This window comes from Herpailurus yagouaroundi, unplaced genomic scaffold, assembly GCF_014898765.1.
Source record: "Herpailurus yagouaroundi ecotype Mexico unplaced genomic scaffold, PumYag 67555, whole genome shotgun sequence".
NCBI lineage: Eukaryota > Metazoa > Chordata > Mammalia > Carnivora > Felidae > Herpailurus > Herpailurus yagouaroundi.
In genome coordinates, this window is record NW_024420361.1 from 1,545,881 (window position 1) to 1,564,221 (window position 18,341).

The 18,341-nt window shown below is 34.7% G+C and overlaps 1 protein-coding gene across 1 annotated transcript; it reads right to left on the bottom strand.

Annotated features, from left to right (window-relative positions):
- Nucleotides 1-6,787: 6,787 nt before the first annotated feature.
- On the bottom strand, nucleotides 6,788-12,650 carry LOC121025205 (polyadenylate-binding protein 5). Its single transcript, XM_040467659.1, has 2 exons — nucleotides 12,410-12,650; nucleotides 6,788-11,870 (listed from the first exon to the last, which is right to left on the bottom strand). Exon 2 carries the CDS (start codon nucleotides 11,728-11,730, stop codon nucleotides 10,582-10,584), a length of 1,149 nt encoding a protein of 382 aa, XP_040323593.1. The 5' UTR covers nucleotides 11,731-11,870; nucleotides 12,410-12,650; the 3' UTR covers nucleotides 6,788-10,581.
- Between the last annotated feature and the right edge of the window lie 5,691 nt (nucleotides 12,651-18,341).

Here is an 18,341-nt window from a genome sequence, read left to right on the forward strand (position 1 = left end):
AAATTGTATCAACTAATAAGGTTTTTCATATTATTATTATTACTTATTCTAAGTAGCTAATCTTGGGAGATACTTTCTAGGCCAAAGTATGTAGACCAGGGTTTCTAGATCAGAGGTTGAAAAACTGTAACTTGCAGGCCAAATTTGTGCTGCCACAATTTTTTACATGGCCTGCATACTTAAAAGCTTTTAATACATGAACACATTTACAATCTATTTGATAACTGAAAGACACAACTTTGATGAAAACTAATTAAGCTACATGGAATCTCCCAAATTCTTTTCACTAGAATTACATTATGAAAAAATATCTTTGTATCATTGTCATCATTATATTTTGAATTTTGTCAATTTTAAAATATGTGAAAATTTGTCTTTTTTTCTTTTTGTATAAGTATCTATATAATATCCTTGATGTTACTTCTTGTCTCCCAAAGGCTAAAATAATTACTATCTGGCCTTTAGAGAAAAAGTTTGCTGACTCCTATTCTAGATATTTGTAAGCATGCATAAAAATTACCTGGAGACTATGAGAAAAATGTAAATTTTTGTTGTACACCCCACCTTCACCACTGTTACGTCAGTTTTGATTCAGTAAGCCAAGGGTAAGTCCTAGGAATCTCAGTTTTAACAAACACTCCAGGTAGTTCTGATACACTCTAGACCAAATTTTCAAAAACACAAGATGCAGGCCCACCTGGGTGACTCATTTGGTTAAGCGTCCAACTTCAGGTCAGGTCATGATCTGACAATTCGTGGGTTTGAGCCCCACGTTGGGCCCTGTGCTGACAGCTCAGAGCCTGGAGCCTGCTTCAGATTCTGTGTCTCCCTTTCTCTGCCCCTCCCTTGCTCACTCTCTGTGTCTATCTCTGTCTTTCTGTCTCAAAACTAAACAAAATTTTTAAAAAATTAAAAAAAAAACACAGCATGCCAACTTGCACTGAGGAAATTTCAGTAGTGTCTTTGAGCTACATTTGTGCTAGTATTTCACCATCAGCATGCTGGTAAATATAAATTCATTGTACATATCTTATTGGAATGAATTGCCACAGGATACACCTGCCTATAATTATTAACACCTGTCAAGAATTGTGCAGTCACCTTTCCTTGGAACATAGCACTGCTAGGGATCAAAGCATGGTTTTTGGTCTAGAAATTTTGTAACTCTTAATTTGAACCCATATGATAATGCTAGACACATCATTATTCGTAAATTCCATACATCTATTCTTATCTCTTTTTATCTCCCCTTTATTATTGTTTATGTATATATGTGTGTTTATCTATATATATGCACATATCCATCCATCTATCCATAATCTATACATCCGTCCAATTTCCCTATAAACACGAGATCTTAATTATGCTAGAATTAGTACTAACTCCTGCCCCAACTGCCATACAAACCTTGAATTTTTGATAGGAATGATCTACTATTTGTTTCATAGTAAATTTAACAATCTACCAATGCACCTTGGAAAGAGCAAATGTTGTGACATCAGTGTAAACAACAAGACATAAGGAGCTTTAAAAAATAAAAACACTATATATAGTACATTCCAGTCATTGTTATTAGAAGTTAGAAATTATTGCTGGAATACCTTAATAAAAATTCTGGAAAGTCCTGAAGATTTTAGGTAGTATATGCAAAAGGAAGAAAAGAAGAAATAATTTATCCTCTGAGACAACTTTAATCATTAAATCTGGAGTCTTCTTAATGAAGTTTACACAGGTGCCTCAAGTTCATATTTCTAAGAACCAAATCTTGCCTTTTTTCTCTACCTTCCCAACATTTTCATTGCTTTTTGGTTTATACTAATGGTGCTCCAGAGAAAAGTGGCTTCCCTCTCTGAGTAGTTGTGAAAGATTTCCATGATTTTTCCCCTTTTGTATCCAATCCTCACTTATACATATTTTTGTAAAAGCTCTCTCTCTCTCTCTGGAGACAAAATATTAATTATTATTTTTCTATTTCTTGTTTTTCAAAATATGTGTATTCAATTCATCTGAAATTATTATCTGTGATGAATTCCTAAGAGTGACTAAAATTATTTAAGATAGTATTCTTGGGGCGCCTGGGTGGCGCAGTCGGTTAAGCGTCCGACTTCAGCCAGGTCACGACCTCACGGTCCGTGAGTTCGAGCCCCGTGTCGGGCTCTGGGCTGATGGCTCGGAGCCTGGAGCCTGTTTCCGATTCTGTGTCTCCCTCTCTCTCTGCCCCACCCCCATTCATGCTCTGTCTCTCTCTGTCCCAAAAATAAATAAAAAACGTTGAAAAAAATTTAAAAAAATATAGTATTCTTATTTATTTAATGAACTTTAATCTTGTTTTTATGGACAAATTCCATATTATTTCAAGTACTTAATAACATTTTCAATTTTTACCTGATAAGTGGTCTTTGCACATTTAGCAAGATAAACAGTTCTAGCAGACAGTGTTCTAAAAATGTATGATCCCATGGGACACATGGCTGGCTTAGTGTGTGACTGTTTATCTCAGGGTTGTGAGTTTGAGCCACACGTTGGGAAAAAATTAAAATCTAAAAAAATAAAAATTAAAAAAATTATGATCCCAGATGAATTAAAATACAACTCCCATAGTCATAAATTCTTGGCCCCAAATTAGAGAAAAAAAATTCAAACCTGCAATTACTTGTATGAGTAACCCACCTTGAATGATTTCTGTGATGAAACTTGCTGCTGAGGAAAAGTTGTAACATTGTTTCCAGTTTACCTATCACCTTATAAATAGGATATTTGAGGAGATATATTTGTTTTTGATCATGAAAATATATTACATATATACATCTCCCACAAACTAAAAATAAAAAGTGCAAATGACCCAGTGGTCTAAGAAAATTATTCTGCCTAAGTAAAACTGTTTTTTTTTTTTTTTGGATACTAAAGGGGGAAACATACTTAGTTCATACTTGTTTTTCAATCTTCACAGTTTGTTTTACTTTTATCAAAATATAATAGAAGTTTTAGAAAACTGTATCTTCTCATAAATTTTTATTTTTTGCCTGAAAGAGTTTACATTATTGTGGTATGTCTCCATAAAACAACTAAGGGCTACATATAGTTTCATTTTCATTTCCTAAGTTGCCACTTCAGAAAAGTTGGGCAGTGTCTCTTAGCATTATTTTTTGTTATGCTTGGCATATGGCTTTCACATCTCAAAATTTGTACCACATTAGCAATATATACTTCTGTTTGTATTACCCAGTCTTCGGTACTCAGATGCTCTAGAACATGTGTACAGCATGAAAGCACAATTCTAAACAGAGCCCATAGTTTTTGTTGGTTTAATTAACAAATTAACATCATTTTTATATGGTACATTTTCTTTAAAAATAATATCTTCAGCTAGATACATTCATCTATATATAAACAGTTTACATATCCTACTCTCTACTGTGGCTTAACATGCAAGTCCTGAAATTTAATCTTGACAAAATGGTACAATATCTCTCTCACACACACACACACACACACACACACACACACACATGCACACACACACACACACACACCTCTACTAGAAATGTTTTAGATAATTTTTAGACAAACTACATAAACTAAAAATGCCTTATAAAAGCTTCTGTGTTCAGCAAAAGATGGAGTTGAGATTAGGTGATGGAGGTAAGTGAGTATAGACAAGTAGAGTAGTACCGATGATTTTCTTTTTAGGAAATTCACTTACAAATGAAAGTTTCCTAAGGTTTACTATTACTGTAGTAGTCAAATAAGTATTAAGAATAACCATACAAACTAAATGAAAACTATTCATCATGCTTCAACTTAAAGTAGATATCAAGCCAGGCAGACATGTACTGCCCTTATTTTTAAATATTTATAACATTTAAATATTTTCTTTATTTATCTATATCTCTTCTTTTAATTATTCTTGGGTTAATTCATAAATCCCATATTTAAAACAAAATTATTTTTTAATGTTTATCTATTTTTGAGAGAGAGGGCAGGGGGATGGCAGAGGGAGAGAATCCAAAGCAGGCTCCAGTCTCTGAGCTGTCAGCGGAGAACCTGACATGGGGCTAGAACTCACTGACCTCATGATCATGACCTGAGACACTTAAGTTGGAAGCTTAACCAACTGAGCCCCCAAAACAACTCTTTAATGAATAGGAAAACATATTCTTCATCTTAATTTGCATTACTTTGCCACTATCTCTGCCATAATGTAACGGGCCTCTCTTCATCACACACACACAAAAAAATATGGTATTTACTCCTATAGGTAAGGAAATTAACATATAATAAATTTTTGTGCAATAAAATTAACTAGGGAGATTCTTTGGGTTCCCTAAAGCTTTGGGAAAAAAAAGCTTGCAAATTCTTCTCTGTGTGTAGTTCTGTTCAGGGATGTAGTCTACCCAAAATCCTCAGAAAGGTGATTTTTTTTTAATTTTTTTAAATTTACATCCAAATTAGTTAGCATATAGTGCAACAATGATTTCAGGAGTAGATTCCTTAATGCCCCTTGCCCATTTAGTCCATCCCACCCTCACAACTCCTCCAGTAACCCTCTGTTTGTTCTCCATATTAGGATTCTCATGTTTTGTCCCCCTCCCTGTTTTTAATATTATTTTTGTTTCCCTTCCCTTATGTTCATCTGTTCTGTGTCTTAAAGTCCTCATATGAGTGAAGTCATATGATATTTGTCTTTCTCTGACTAATTTCGCTTAGCATAATACCCTACGTGGATGGAACTGGAGGGTATTATGCTAAGTGAAATCAGAAAGGTGATTTAAAACACAGGAAACAATAGGTGTTGTTGAGGAGATGGAGAAAGGTGAACCCTCTAACACTGGTGGTGGGAATGCAAACAGTGCAGCCACTGTGGAAAACAGTATGGAGATTCCTCAAAAAGTTAAACCTAGAACTACCCTGCAATCCAGCAATTGCACTGCTGGATATTTATCTAAAATATACAAAATTACTGATTCAAAGTGACACATGCACCCTGATGTTTATAGCAGCAGTATCAATAATAGCCAAATTATGGAAAGAGCCCAAATTCCCATTGACTGATAAATGGATAAAGAAGTCAAAGAAGTGTGTATATATATATATATATATATATATATATATATATATATATTAGAATATTATCCAGGCATAGAAATAAATGAAATCTTGCCATTTGCAATGAAGTGGATGGAGCTAGAGAGTATTATGCTAAACAAAATAAGTCAGAGAAAGAAAAATATCATATGATGTCAATCATGTGGATTTTAAGAAACAAAACAGATGAACATAAAGAGGGAAAGAGAGAGAGGTAAACTGTAAAACAGACTCTTAACTATAGAGAACAAACTGAGGGTTGCTGGAAGGGAGGTGGGAGGGGCGATGGGCTAAATGCATGATGGATGTTAAGGAGGGCACTTCTGAGGAGAACTGGATCACTAAATTCTACTGAAACTAATATTATGCTATATGTTAACTGATTGGAATTTAAATAAAAACTTGAAACAAAAAAAAATAAAGGAGTTGTTTGCACCCAAAGAAAATGAAAACACTAATTCCAAAAAATATATTCACCCTATGTTTATTTCAGCATTATTTACAATACCTAAGGTATGGAAGCAACCCAGGTGTCCATCAACAGATGAATGGATAAAGATGTGGTATATATACACAATGTAATATTACTCAGCCATAAAAAGAAATGAGACCTTGCCATTTGCAACAACATACATGGATCTAGAGAGTATTATACTAAGTGAAATAAATCAGACAAAGACAAATACCATATGATTTCACTTACGTGTGAAATCTGAAAAACAAAGCAAATGAACAAACAAATACACAGACTCTTAAATACAGAGAACAAACTGGAAGTGGGTAAAATAGATGAATGGTATTAAAAGGTACAAACTTCCAGTTATGAAGTAAGTCCTGGGGATGAAAATACAACACAGGGAATGTAGTCGATAATATTGTAATAACATTGTTCAGTGACAGGTGGTGATTACACTTACCATGGTGAGCATATAGTAATGTATAGAATTGTTGAATCAATATGTTGTGCACCTGAAACTAATATAATTAGTATGTCAATTTTAATTTAATAAAAAAAGGAGTCATTTGCAATCCTGTGTAAATTTGCTTAAAATTAATTTTCAAATGCTCCTAAATATTGATTTAAAAAGTCTTTGATTTTCCAAAAGTATAATTTACCTTTTTAGAAATTTTAAATCAATCTCAAAAATTTGTAAAATTATTTATTCTACATTATAGAAGGCTTATTTTTTTATAGAAAAGATGCCAACACCTGGTGTTTCACTTACTAGTTTTAAAACAAAGAAACTAATTTACTCTGATAACTGAGACAGTCATGACATATAATAGCATCACTCATCTCTTTTCTTGCAAGTCTCTCCAAAGAACTAAATATTTTCTTAATTAAATAAAATGCAAAGGCTCCAAACTTCTGTTGAGAAATTTAATGAGAACACTGGTCATTTTTGTGTGCCAAATGGGAGATGTTTTAAAACTGAATTTGACTTTTGACGGTGAAAGTACTTGGAGTTATTTTTTTTAAGTTTCATATAAATTATATCCTCAATATTTGTACATTGAGTTAGGCCTTTCTCAGATTTCCAATGGTAGCTAGATTATTTCTAACTACTGACCATGATCCCTTGAAGCCAAGTGGTTATATTAACTCTCTTGAATCTCAAAGAAAGCATTTGTTAGGTTATATTTCTTGGGAAGTAACACCATGAAGTATGTAAGAAACAATTAATTTCACATGCACAAGCACTAGTTTTTCAGGGATTCTTGTGATCACTTGATTTAATGTAGGAACAAGGCCTTGTGGAAATTGTCTTGGTCTTGAAGCAACATCCCATTAATTTATTTAAAAAGTATATACAAATATATTTTCATTTAACTTATGTCAATTATTAGAAGCTTTGTCTAAGATAAACTCATCAATAAATTGTTGAACAATAATAAAAAAGGAAATCATGAGAAGTGTAAAAGTATTGATAACACCTCAACAGGATAAGCACTAGTCTATGTCACCAGTAACACCATATTAGAAGCGCCAATCTATGTAACTAATCAGCTCTCAATTATTTCTTTATGGGATGAAATTTGATAAAAAATGGCGTATTCTGTAATAACTCATTTCTCCTGTGAAATACTGAGGAGACAATTGAAAAACAAACAAATTGAGGGATAATTCAACAAGCAACCATGGAATGCTAACTATATTCCAGGTATTAACGTAGATGCTGGGAACACATATATCATCTATGTTCAGTAATTTACTGATGCATTTTAAACTATTTCCTTAAATAAAGCCATTTATTTATAGGTAGGATGGCATTCACACCATTCCTAAATATTCCCTTAAACACATAGTATTCTTACATTTTCCCCTGTACTGAAAATATCATTTAACATGTAACATTTTGTTTGTCCCCTTAATCATAGATACAACCAGAAAGGCAACAGTATATGAAGAAGTTTTTTGTACAGAATAGTCTCACCAGAATAACTTTTAATATGATGGTTTACAATCACAAAGCAATGTTCTTAATTTTCTTCTCCTGGGCACATTTGAAGTTTGTACAGTGACTGTTTTGAAAAGCTGAAAAAGGCTGGGGGAAACAAACAAAACTTGTATTAAATAGTCCATTCTTAAGTTTACCATGACAATTGACAGTATAGTTTTACTAATTTACTAATTATCTTGCGCTAGGAAATGAACAATATCCTATTTTTACTGTTTTTTTTTCACAAATTTAAGCTGTTCAGTTGTTTTGCTCCCCCTTGAAAACCTTAATTATAAGTCTATTAAATGTAGTTAAAAATGAAAAGTACAAGATTGAAAAATTACCCAGGTGTTTGTGTTCAAATAGAGATGATCTTTCCTTTATAATTTTCCCTTTCTTTTTACCAACTGAATTTACAGAGGTTTGTTTTGTTTTGTTTTGTTTTTTACTGCTTTGCAGTGTCCTAACATATAATTTATCTGTACTTGGGCATATTTTAATTATTCCTTTATTTGTAATGGCTAACTTTTTAAAAATAATAATTATTTAAATACTTAAATAATTTCCTCAAATGTATTAAATGCTTTTATACTTGAAGATTTTTACCTTCTAGAAATCTTGCATGATTTATACTGATTCAAAGCATTTGTAAAGGTTCTGGTTAACACTAACACTTCAAGTTTATAAATTCAAATAAAAACTGGTAATTGGTAAAAAGGAATAGAGAGTGCATATAGTAAGTAATTACCAATGTAGATATTTTAAATTTATTTCAGGTTGCACTGTTTTCATATATTTTAATGGTCACAATTATGTAAAGCAGTGGGCTCATAAAATATGAAAATTATATCCCATTAGTTTTTAGTTTTACTTTTGTCAATTTAAGTAAAGAATATATCTTGAATGTTTTTCAGAATTTTGATACATATATCAATATAATGTGCATTCTAATTTTTAGCAGACCTAAGCTTTTACATGGTATAGATACTTTTCCTCAAGTTCATATAACTCATACTGTTTTAAGCAAGGGAGTTCATCACAAGGTTGTTTACAAATGTAGAAAACACTGGAAAACATGTAAGTATTATTCAATGCGTTACTTAGATAAGCTATAGTACATGCACGCAATGGAATACTATGCAGTCACTAAAATGATGATACAGATTGATATTTTTTAGCTTAAAATTTAAAGAAACACAAAATAGTACATATAGTATTTTTTTGTTGATTGTAAAAGAGTGTGTTTACATAGGAAAAAAGTATATGTATGCAATGAAATCATTAATAGTGGTTATCTCTGAACTGTGGGAATTTAATTCTTTATAATTAATTCTTTATAAACGCCTGCATTGTGTACATTTTTTAAACAATGAGCATGTATTATGTATATTATCAATAAAAACAGTGATTTCCATTTGAAAATATTTGATAATGAATATACATGTAATTTGTAGATAAACAATTACACAGAGAAAGTTCTTTCTCTTTGTTTTATGGGAAAATAGCTAACAAGTGTTAACAAAATTATATATCTATGTTGTGTTATGCATGTAACCTAAAATTTGTAGTTAACATAATAAAAGCCAATTAAGAATAGAGACAACACATTTTTTATGGTTGGATATATGATGTGAATAAACCCTATTTTTAAAAAGGATTTTTTTTAATTTTACATAAATTAAGTAATTATTTCTCTACTTCCAAAATGATTTGAACACTCACATATTAAATGAAAGGCAATCTAAAGAAAACATAAAAGTAAGTGTAATATGGATGGAAGGTAGATGGGTGGAGAAAAGAGGAGACTACAAGTAAAATACTAAAAATCTGCAATCTAGAAATTACAGGATAAATAATGTAACTGCAATATAGAACAGGACATCTTGTCACAACTTCGAAGCAGCCAGACATAAAGAGAACCATACTGGATTAATAGCTCTCATATAACAGATGGAGGCTTTGATACATCTGTGAATATTATCACATGGATGTATTCAAAAATTTACAAGAGATAACGACAAGTTTAATAAAAGATGTCCTTCAAAGTAATTTTTCAACATCATTATATGGATTATTTACCCTTTTTATTGACACTTTATAGACGCTGAAGTAAAAATTTTTAAATTTTCTATAGGTAAAGGCAATTCAGTGCAGTTATTTACCTTTTTTGTTAACTTAACATGACCCATGTGTACTAAGGAGTTTTAAAAAATGAGTGGCAAGAATGCTGCTTAGACTGTACTCATATATCAACTCTCTCAGGAAAGATTTTTAAGATAAAATTCATCATTTTAATAATGCTTAAAGTGTTAATTTTCTAATATACTAATTGAGAAAACACTAATAGGTTTATTTCTGGGCATGAAGTTGAATACAATTCCCAATACTTAGTCAAAGCCACTGTCAACTCTCTGATATGCCCACAATACATTAAAAAGGGGAAAAATGTATAACGAAATAAAGAAAACTCAGATCTTTTGAAAATAATATCCATTTTAAATAATAAAGTAAAATTATGCACAAATGTTCATCGGATCATATACATTTTCCCCTGCTTTACTGATTTCTCAAAAAGCAAGTTAGAACTTTTCTGTGTGATAGATTCAGAAATAATGGCCATTTTGAGAATATTTTCATAGAAGAAATTACATTTAGCAGTATAATTGCAATAAGGAAGTAAATATACTCAAGTACCTCACCTTGACTGGTTTAGGTAAATAATAATAATAATGAAAACAATATGTGGAGGGACAAAGTTTATTCTATATACCCTAAGGATATTTTATCAAAAAATGGTACAAAATGACAGTTTTACAATTAGAAATTATATTCTTCACTAAAATGAACAAGGTTTTCTAGTTTTACTTATTTTTTCAAAAGAAAGTATTTACTTCAGAAAGAAAGAAAGAAAGAAAGAAAGAAAGAAAGAAAGAAAGAAAAGAAAAGAAAAGAAAAGAAAAGAAAAGAAAGCCTGGCATAAAATAACCTCATCACAAAGTAGCCCAAACTAAGTAGGCACCAGCTAAAGGCTGCACCAAATTGAGCATTCTTATTCTCACCACCTGCGCCTGGCCTGGCCCAGGGTGACATGCAGGGGCTTGGAGCCCACTGTGCGACCATTCATCTCATCCACTGCTTTGGTAGCATCTTCAAAAGAGGAGAAGCAGACAACACCAAACCCTTTGCCTTGCCCTACTTCCACCATCACTTTGGCCCGGCTAATTGATCCAAAGGAAGAAAATTCTTCCTTCAGTTTTTCATCATCGATGGTCTCATCCAGGTTCTTAATATAGATAGGCACCCCCGGAGGCCGACTTTTTTCTTTTAATCTCAGCCGTTCAAATCTTCGTCTTAACTCAGCCAATCGTTCAATTTTCTTCTGTGCTCGCCCTACGTACAGAACTTTCCCATTGATGGACTTTCCATGCAGGTCTAACACAGCCTTTTGGGCAGCCTCGTGCGTCTCATACCTCACAAATCCAAAGCCCTTAGATTTCCCACTAGCATCTCTTATTACCTTAACACTCTCAGTTGGCCCATATCCACTAAAGATTTCCTTCAGTTTTTCATCATCCATGTCATCTCCGAAGTTTTTAACAAAAACATTAGTGAAAGTTGCTCTATCCTTGGTTCTGACTTCAGCTGCCCTCTCTTCTGGGAATTTGAATCTACCAACATACACCTGGCGGTTGTTGAGCCGCACCCCATTCATATGCCAGATGGCTCTATTGGCAGCGGCCAGGCTGTCAAAGTGCACATAGGCATAACCCTTAGAGCCATTGTCATCACATACGACTTTGCAGGAGAGAATGTTCCCAAAAGCAGAAAATAAATAAAAAAGGGCCCTATTATCTATGGATTTGTCCAGGTTTTTGATGAATATATTTCCAACTCCAGACTTTCTTAAGCGGTCATCTGGCTGAGACCACATGAGGCGGAAAGGTTTGCCATTAATCAAATCAAAATTCATGGTATTCAGGGCCCACTCAGCATCTGCAGGAAAGCGGAAGTTAACATAGCCATAGCCCAGGGGGCTGCGGGTCACAGGGTCACGGCAGATTCTGGTGAAGCGCAGAGGGCCAGCAGGCCTGAACTTTTTATATAACATGTCCTCAGTAACATCTGGGTCCAAGTCACCCACGTACAGGGCAGCCTTGAGGTACTTCTTTTTCTTGCCAGCAGGATTAGGCTCTCCACTCCCCATCTTTCTAAGCACAGGAAGGAGGCTTTCGCGGGAGAGAAAAAAAGGCTGATTTCTCTAAGCTATGGGCCAAGCAGCTGTTCACAAAAAGAAGAAAGCCAAGGCGAAGGAAGCTAAAAGCAGTTTCAGAATCACTGTTGAGGCTGAGAAAATGAAGTTCAGAAACAGCTGGTCAGCGGACTCAGAACAAACACATCAGACAACAATGCATCCCAATAACGAATCTGTTCTACCTAAAGAACTTATAATTTCCACCCATTAAGATTTAAAATCTGTTTTAAAAGCCAGTAGTAAGAAAGAAATTCTCTGTTCCTCATTTAATTGTAAGAAATCATCAAGCAGCTGGCTGGGCCCCCCACATCTCGCATTGGCTTACAGAGGCCTCGAGACCCGTTTTCAGCATAAATATAGGCCTCGAGCTCCTACTGGCTTAAAATTCTCTTAACCTGGACAGGGGCCAAACGTGTATTCCTCCGCCGGCTGCCTGGCCGGTCTCAGGCGGGCTAGCAGCTAAGGCCGCTAAACACACTCAGCGTCAGTGAAAGGGCAGACTAAACACTTGGTGCGCTGGGGCCGGAAGGCAGGCTGCAGAAGGCGGATCAGACAGAGAGACAGACAGACAGACACACACGCTGGGGACGGAAGACCGCCCAGATACCCCAGATGCCCACCGGGTACGGACCGAGTGACGCGCGGTAATTTCGGCAGTCTGAGACTCGCGGCAGGTCCGGAGGGACTGACTGGCGGACGCGCACTGGGTCAGCTTCAGCGGGAGGCGGTTCCGGACAGATGTGGGGCGGAGTCAGAAGAGAAGGGTAGATGCGAGGCGGGCGGGCAGAGCTGGGACAGATGGACACGGATTCCTTTCCGCAGGACAGAGCACCCCAAGGACGAAAACCATTTAGCTGTGGTAGGGCGGGCGGGGCGTGAGGAAACCCGGAACCTTGCTAAGTAACTTCCCGCTTGCTCTGTGCCAAGATAAAATTAATTTAATTTAATTTAATTTAATTTAATTTAATTTAATTTAATTTAATTTAATTTAAATGTTTTTTAGATTTTTCTTTATTTTTAAAATTTTGTGTTTTTATTTATTATCTTTAAGTATTAATTTTAGGCTGCTAATCCCAAAATTAAAGCAGGAGGTGATCACCTAGGCAGAAAGAGCTCTCATACTTTTTTTTAAAAATAAAAAAAAAAATTCCCTATATCATTTCTGCTTAGGAAATTAGATATAGGGTTGCATATTTTCTAAATTAATTGGAAAGTCAGAATTGACAGCTGTACTGGATTCACATTACAGTGCTAAATGATCATATGGTCAAATAAAACACAGGGCCATGTTGCATTTAGCCTTCATCCATTAAACCCCAACATGATGATCACATAATCCCCAAGTAGTAAGCAGAATTCTTGACACGGCTCCAGTAGTACTAATATTTTAATGACTGGAGAGTCGTAAAATGGCATTTTATGGTACCTAGTGCTACAAAACTTTGAAGATGTGCTGTCTCCACAATCAAAAATTACAAAATATTAATAAAAGAGATAAAAGCTACAGAATCAATGCAAAATATATGATTAATGTCCACAGATGAAATAAACATGTAAAGATATAGGCATATTATGCATTAATTACTAATTATTTTATTTTTTTAAAGTTTTTATTTAAATTCCAATTAACATACAGTGTAATATTAGTTTCAGGTATACAATATAGTGTTTCAACACTTCCATACAACACCTGGGGCTCATCACAAGTGCACTACTAAATCCCTATCACCTACTTAACCCACCCCTCACCTACCTTCCCTTTAGCAACCGTCAGTTTGTTTTCTATAGTTAAGAGTCTGTTTCTTGGTTTGCTTCCCTCTCTCTTTATTCCCCTTTGCTCATTTGTTTTGTTCCTTAAATTCAACATATGACTGAAATTATATGGTATTTGTTTTTCTTGAACTGATTTATTTTGCTTAACATAATACTCTCTAGCTCAATGTCTTTGCAAATGGCAAGATTTCATTATTTTTTATTGCTAATACCCCATTGTGTGTGTGTGTGTATATATATATATATATATATATATATATATATATACACACTCTCTTATTTATCCATTCATCAGTTGATGGACATGGGATATTTTCATAATTTGGCTGTTGTAGATAATGCTTCTATAAACATTGGGTGCACATATCCCTTTGAATTAGTATATTTGTATTCTTTAGGCAAATAGCTAGTAGTGCAATTGCTGAATCATAGGATACTACTATTTTTAACTTTTTTTTTAACCAGGAAATGGTGCCGCTCATTATTTTTCCTCCAAGATTTTATTTAAATTCAAGTTAGTTAACATATAGTGTAGTATTTAGAATTCAGTGATTCATCACTTACATATAACACCCAGTGCTAATGCCAACAAGTTCCCTCCTTAATTCCCATCACCCATTTAGCACATTCCCCCACCCACCTCCCCTTCAGCAACTCTCAGTTTGTTTCCTATAGGTAATAGTCTCTTATGATTTTCCTCCCTGTTTTTATCTTAATTTATTTTTCCTTCCCTTCCCCCATGTTCATCTGTTTTGTTTCTTAAATCCCACAGTTCAATGAAATAATATAGGATCTGTCTTTCTCTGACTTACTTTGCTTAGCATAATACACTCTAGCTCCATCCTTATCATTGCAAATGACAAGATGTCATTCTTTTTGATGGTTGAGTAATATTCCCTTGTGCATATACCACCTCTTATTTATCCATTCATCAGTAAATGGGCATGTGCACTCTTTCCATATTTTTTGCTATTGTGGATAATGCTGCTATAAACATTGGTGTCCATGTGCCCCTTTGAATCAGTATTTTTGTATCCTTTGGATTAATAACTAGTAGTATAATTGCTGGACCATAGGGTGGTTTTATTTTTAACTTTTTGAGGAAACTCAAAAGTGTTTTCCACAGTGGCTGTACCAGCTTGCATTCCCATCAACAGCGTAAGAGGATTCCCCTTTATCCACATTTTCACCAACACCTGTTGTTTCCTGTGTTGTTTATTTTAGCCATTCTGGCAGTTGTGAGGTGATAACTCATTGCAATTTTGATTTGTATTTCCCTGATGATGAGTGATGCTGAACATCTTAAGTGTCTCTTTGCCATCTGTATGTCTTTTTTGGAAAAATTTCTATTCATGTCTTCTGCCCATTTTTATTTTTTGTTTATTTTTTTAAATTTATATATGAAATTTATTGTCAAATTGGTTTCCATACAACACCCAGTGCTCATCCCAAAAGGTGCCCTCCTCAATACCCATCACCCACCCTCTCCTCCCTCCCACCCCCCATCAACCCTTAGTTTGTTCTCAGTTCTCAACAGTCTCTTATGCTTTGGCTCTCTCCCACTCTAACCTCTTTTTTTTTTTTCCTTCCCCTCCCCCATGGGTTCCTGTTAAGTTTCTCAGGATCCACATAAGAGTGAAACCATATGGTATCTGTCTTTCTCTGTATGGCTTATTTCACTTAGCATCACACTCTCCAGTCATAGCAGCACTCTCAACAATAGCCAAATTATGGAAAGAGCCTAAATGTTCTGCCCATTTTTAATTGGGTTATTCATTTTGTGGGTGTTGTATAAATTCTTTATGTATTTTGGATGCTAACCATTTATCAGATATGTCATTTGCAAATATCTTCTTCCATTCCATTAGTTGTCCCTTAGTTTTGTTGATTGTTTTCTTCACTATGCAGAAGCTTTTTTATCTTGATGACGTTCCAATTATTTATTTTTGCTTTTGTTTCCCTTGTCTAAGGAGACAAATCTAAAAAGAAGTTATTATAGTTGATGACAAAGAGGTTACTGCCTATATTCTCCTCTAGGATTTTTATGGTTTCAGGTCTCATGTTTAGGTCTTTAATCCATTTAGGATTTATTTTTGTGTATGGTATAAGAAAGTGGTCCAGCTCCATTCTTTTACATGTTGCTGTCCAGTTTTCCCAACACCATTTGTTAAAGATACTGTTATTTTTCCCCTTTTGGATATATTTTTTTGCTTTGTCAAAAATTAATTTGCTATATAGTTGTGCATTCATTTCTGGGTTATCTATCTGTTCTATTAATCTATGTATCTTTTTTTTTCTTTTTTTGCCAATACCATACAGTTTTGATCACTACAGCTTTGTAATACAACTTGAAGTTCGGAATTTGATGCCTCAAGCTTTGCCTTCCTTTTTCAAGATTACTTTGGCTATTCAGGGCCTTTTGTGGTTTCATATAAATTTTAGGATTGCTTGTTCTACTTGTGTGAAAATGCTGTTAATATTTTGATAGGAATTATATTCAATGTGTTGGTTGCTTTGAGTAGTATAGACAATTTTTAAAGTTTAATTATTTTTGAGAGAGACAGAGAGAGCGCACTAGGTGGGGAGGGGCAGAGAGAGAGAGAGAGGGAGAGGGTGACACAGAATCCAAAGCAAGCTCCAGGCTCCAAGCTGTCAGCAGAAACCCCGACGTAGGGCTTGAACTCACAAACTGTGAAACCATTACTTGAGCCGAAGTCATATACTCAACAGACTGAGCCACCCAGGTGCCCCAAGGGTTGTATAGACATCTTAACATTTGTTCTTTATTATTTTTTTAATTTTTTTCAACGTTTTTATTTATTTTTGGGACAGAGAGAGACAGAGCATGAATGGGGGAGGGGCAGAGAGAGAGGGAGACACAGAATCGGAAACAGGCTCCAGGCTCCGAGCCATCAGCCCAGAGCCTGACGCGGGGCTCGAACTCACGGACCGCGAGATCGTGACCTGGCTGAAGTCGGACGCTTAACCGACTGCGCCACCCAGGCGCCCCTTAACATTTGTTCTTTAAATCCGTGAGTATGAAATGTCTTTAATTACTAATTTCAACATGAGTTTTCAGTTTTAAACTATGGCAGGAAACAACGTTGTAAGATTAAACTCAACTAAGGTTTCTCACTCTATCTCTCCTTAGAGTTTGTGAGAAACTGTTTTGGAGAGGAATGTTGCTCTCTCTTTGGAAAATCCCAACATCTATAACACACAGCTCCTTATCCTACCTCTTCCACAACCTGTCCCCTCAAAAAGAAAATCTAGGGGCACGTGGATGTCTCAGTTGGTTTAGAGTCTGACTTTGGCTCAGGTCATGATCACACGGTTCATGGGTTTGAGCCCTGCCTCGGACTCTGTGCTGACAGCTCAGAGCCTGGAGCTTGCTTTGGATTCTGTGTCTCCCTCTCTCTCTGCTTCTCTCCTGTTCATGCTCTCTCAAAAATAAACGTTAAAAAAATAAAAAAAAGAAAAAAGAAAATCCAAACAAAACTTATATCAGTACTATTATGCTGGAAAAGATCCTAGCAACAAGAAAGGATGCAAGAGAAGGACATCACCCCAAAGGGTGTTGTCTCAAGAAGAAATTCCTGTGATAACAGGCCAAATTCATGTGCTACTTCATTTTTTTTAATCTTCCATTTTCTCTTAGACTGTGTAGTTCACTAAAGACAATTTACCCTCATTATATACTCAAATATTTAGTTATTTTCTTTATTGAGCTCTTGTGCCTACTTTTTAGGATTCTTAAACAGGATATGAAGACTATGAGAGAAAAGGCAAATACAAACAAAAATATATAGAAATAGACTAATAAAATATAGTATTGTAATATAACCACAGTGACCAATATGTAGAAACACTTGAGAACACCTGCTTAGTTTATTGTATTTTGAACAAAACTTTTATACCTTTTCTTATAAGTTTAGTTAACAATGGGCTAGGATTTTGTACTGTTTTTATTTTTCTAATTTAAAAATACTACTTTACTGGGACACCTGAGTGGCTCAGTTGGTTAAGTGTCTGACTTCGGTTCAGGTAATGATCTCACAGTTCATGAGTTTGAACCCTGTGTTCAGCTCTGTGCTGACATCTCAGAGCCTGGAGCCTGATTCAGATTCTGTGTGTGCCTCTCTCTCTGCCCCTCCGCCACTCTCTCTCTCTCTCTCTCACTCACCCTCTCTTTCTCTCTAAAAAATAAACATTAATTTTTTAATATTACTTTACTGAAAATATATATTAAAATAACACAAATCCAAGAGGATAATTCCCACAATATCATCACTGAATCAAATCAATATTTTATTTTTTATGTAACCATCTGTATGTTTTCCATATTTCAATTCATTTCTACATATTTTCTCCAAGATTATAGATATAATAGGATTGTTAAAAATAAGTATTCTCAAAATAAATTCATTTCTACATTTATTTGCTATCTTGGTGTCATTGTAGTATAAACATTCTAAACTATAGTGAACTTTTGATTGGATCAAAATCAAAACTAGATGACTGCTTTGAAATAAGTGAATTTTATTAGAGTTCCCTCTGCTAAGCAGAAGTTTATGGAAAGAAAGGAAACATTTTTGCCTATAATTTGTTTAATCATTTTAACATATTTTTTTATTTTTTTAACATTTATTTATTTTTGAGAGAGAGAGAGAGAGAGAGACAGAGAGAGAGTGCAAGCAGGGGAAGGGCAGAGAGAGAGAGGGAGACACAGAATCCGAAGCAGGCTTCAGGGTCTGAGCTGTCAGCACAGAGCCCAACACGGAGCTTGAACT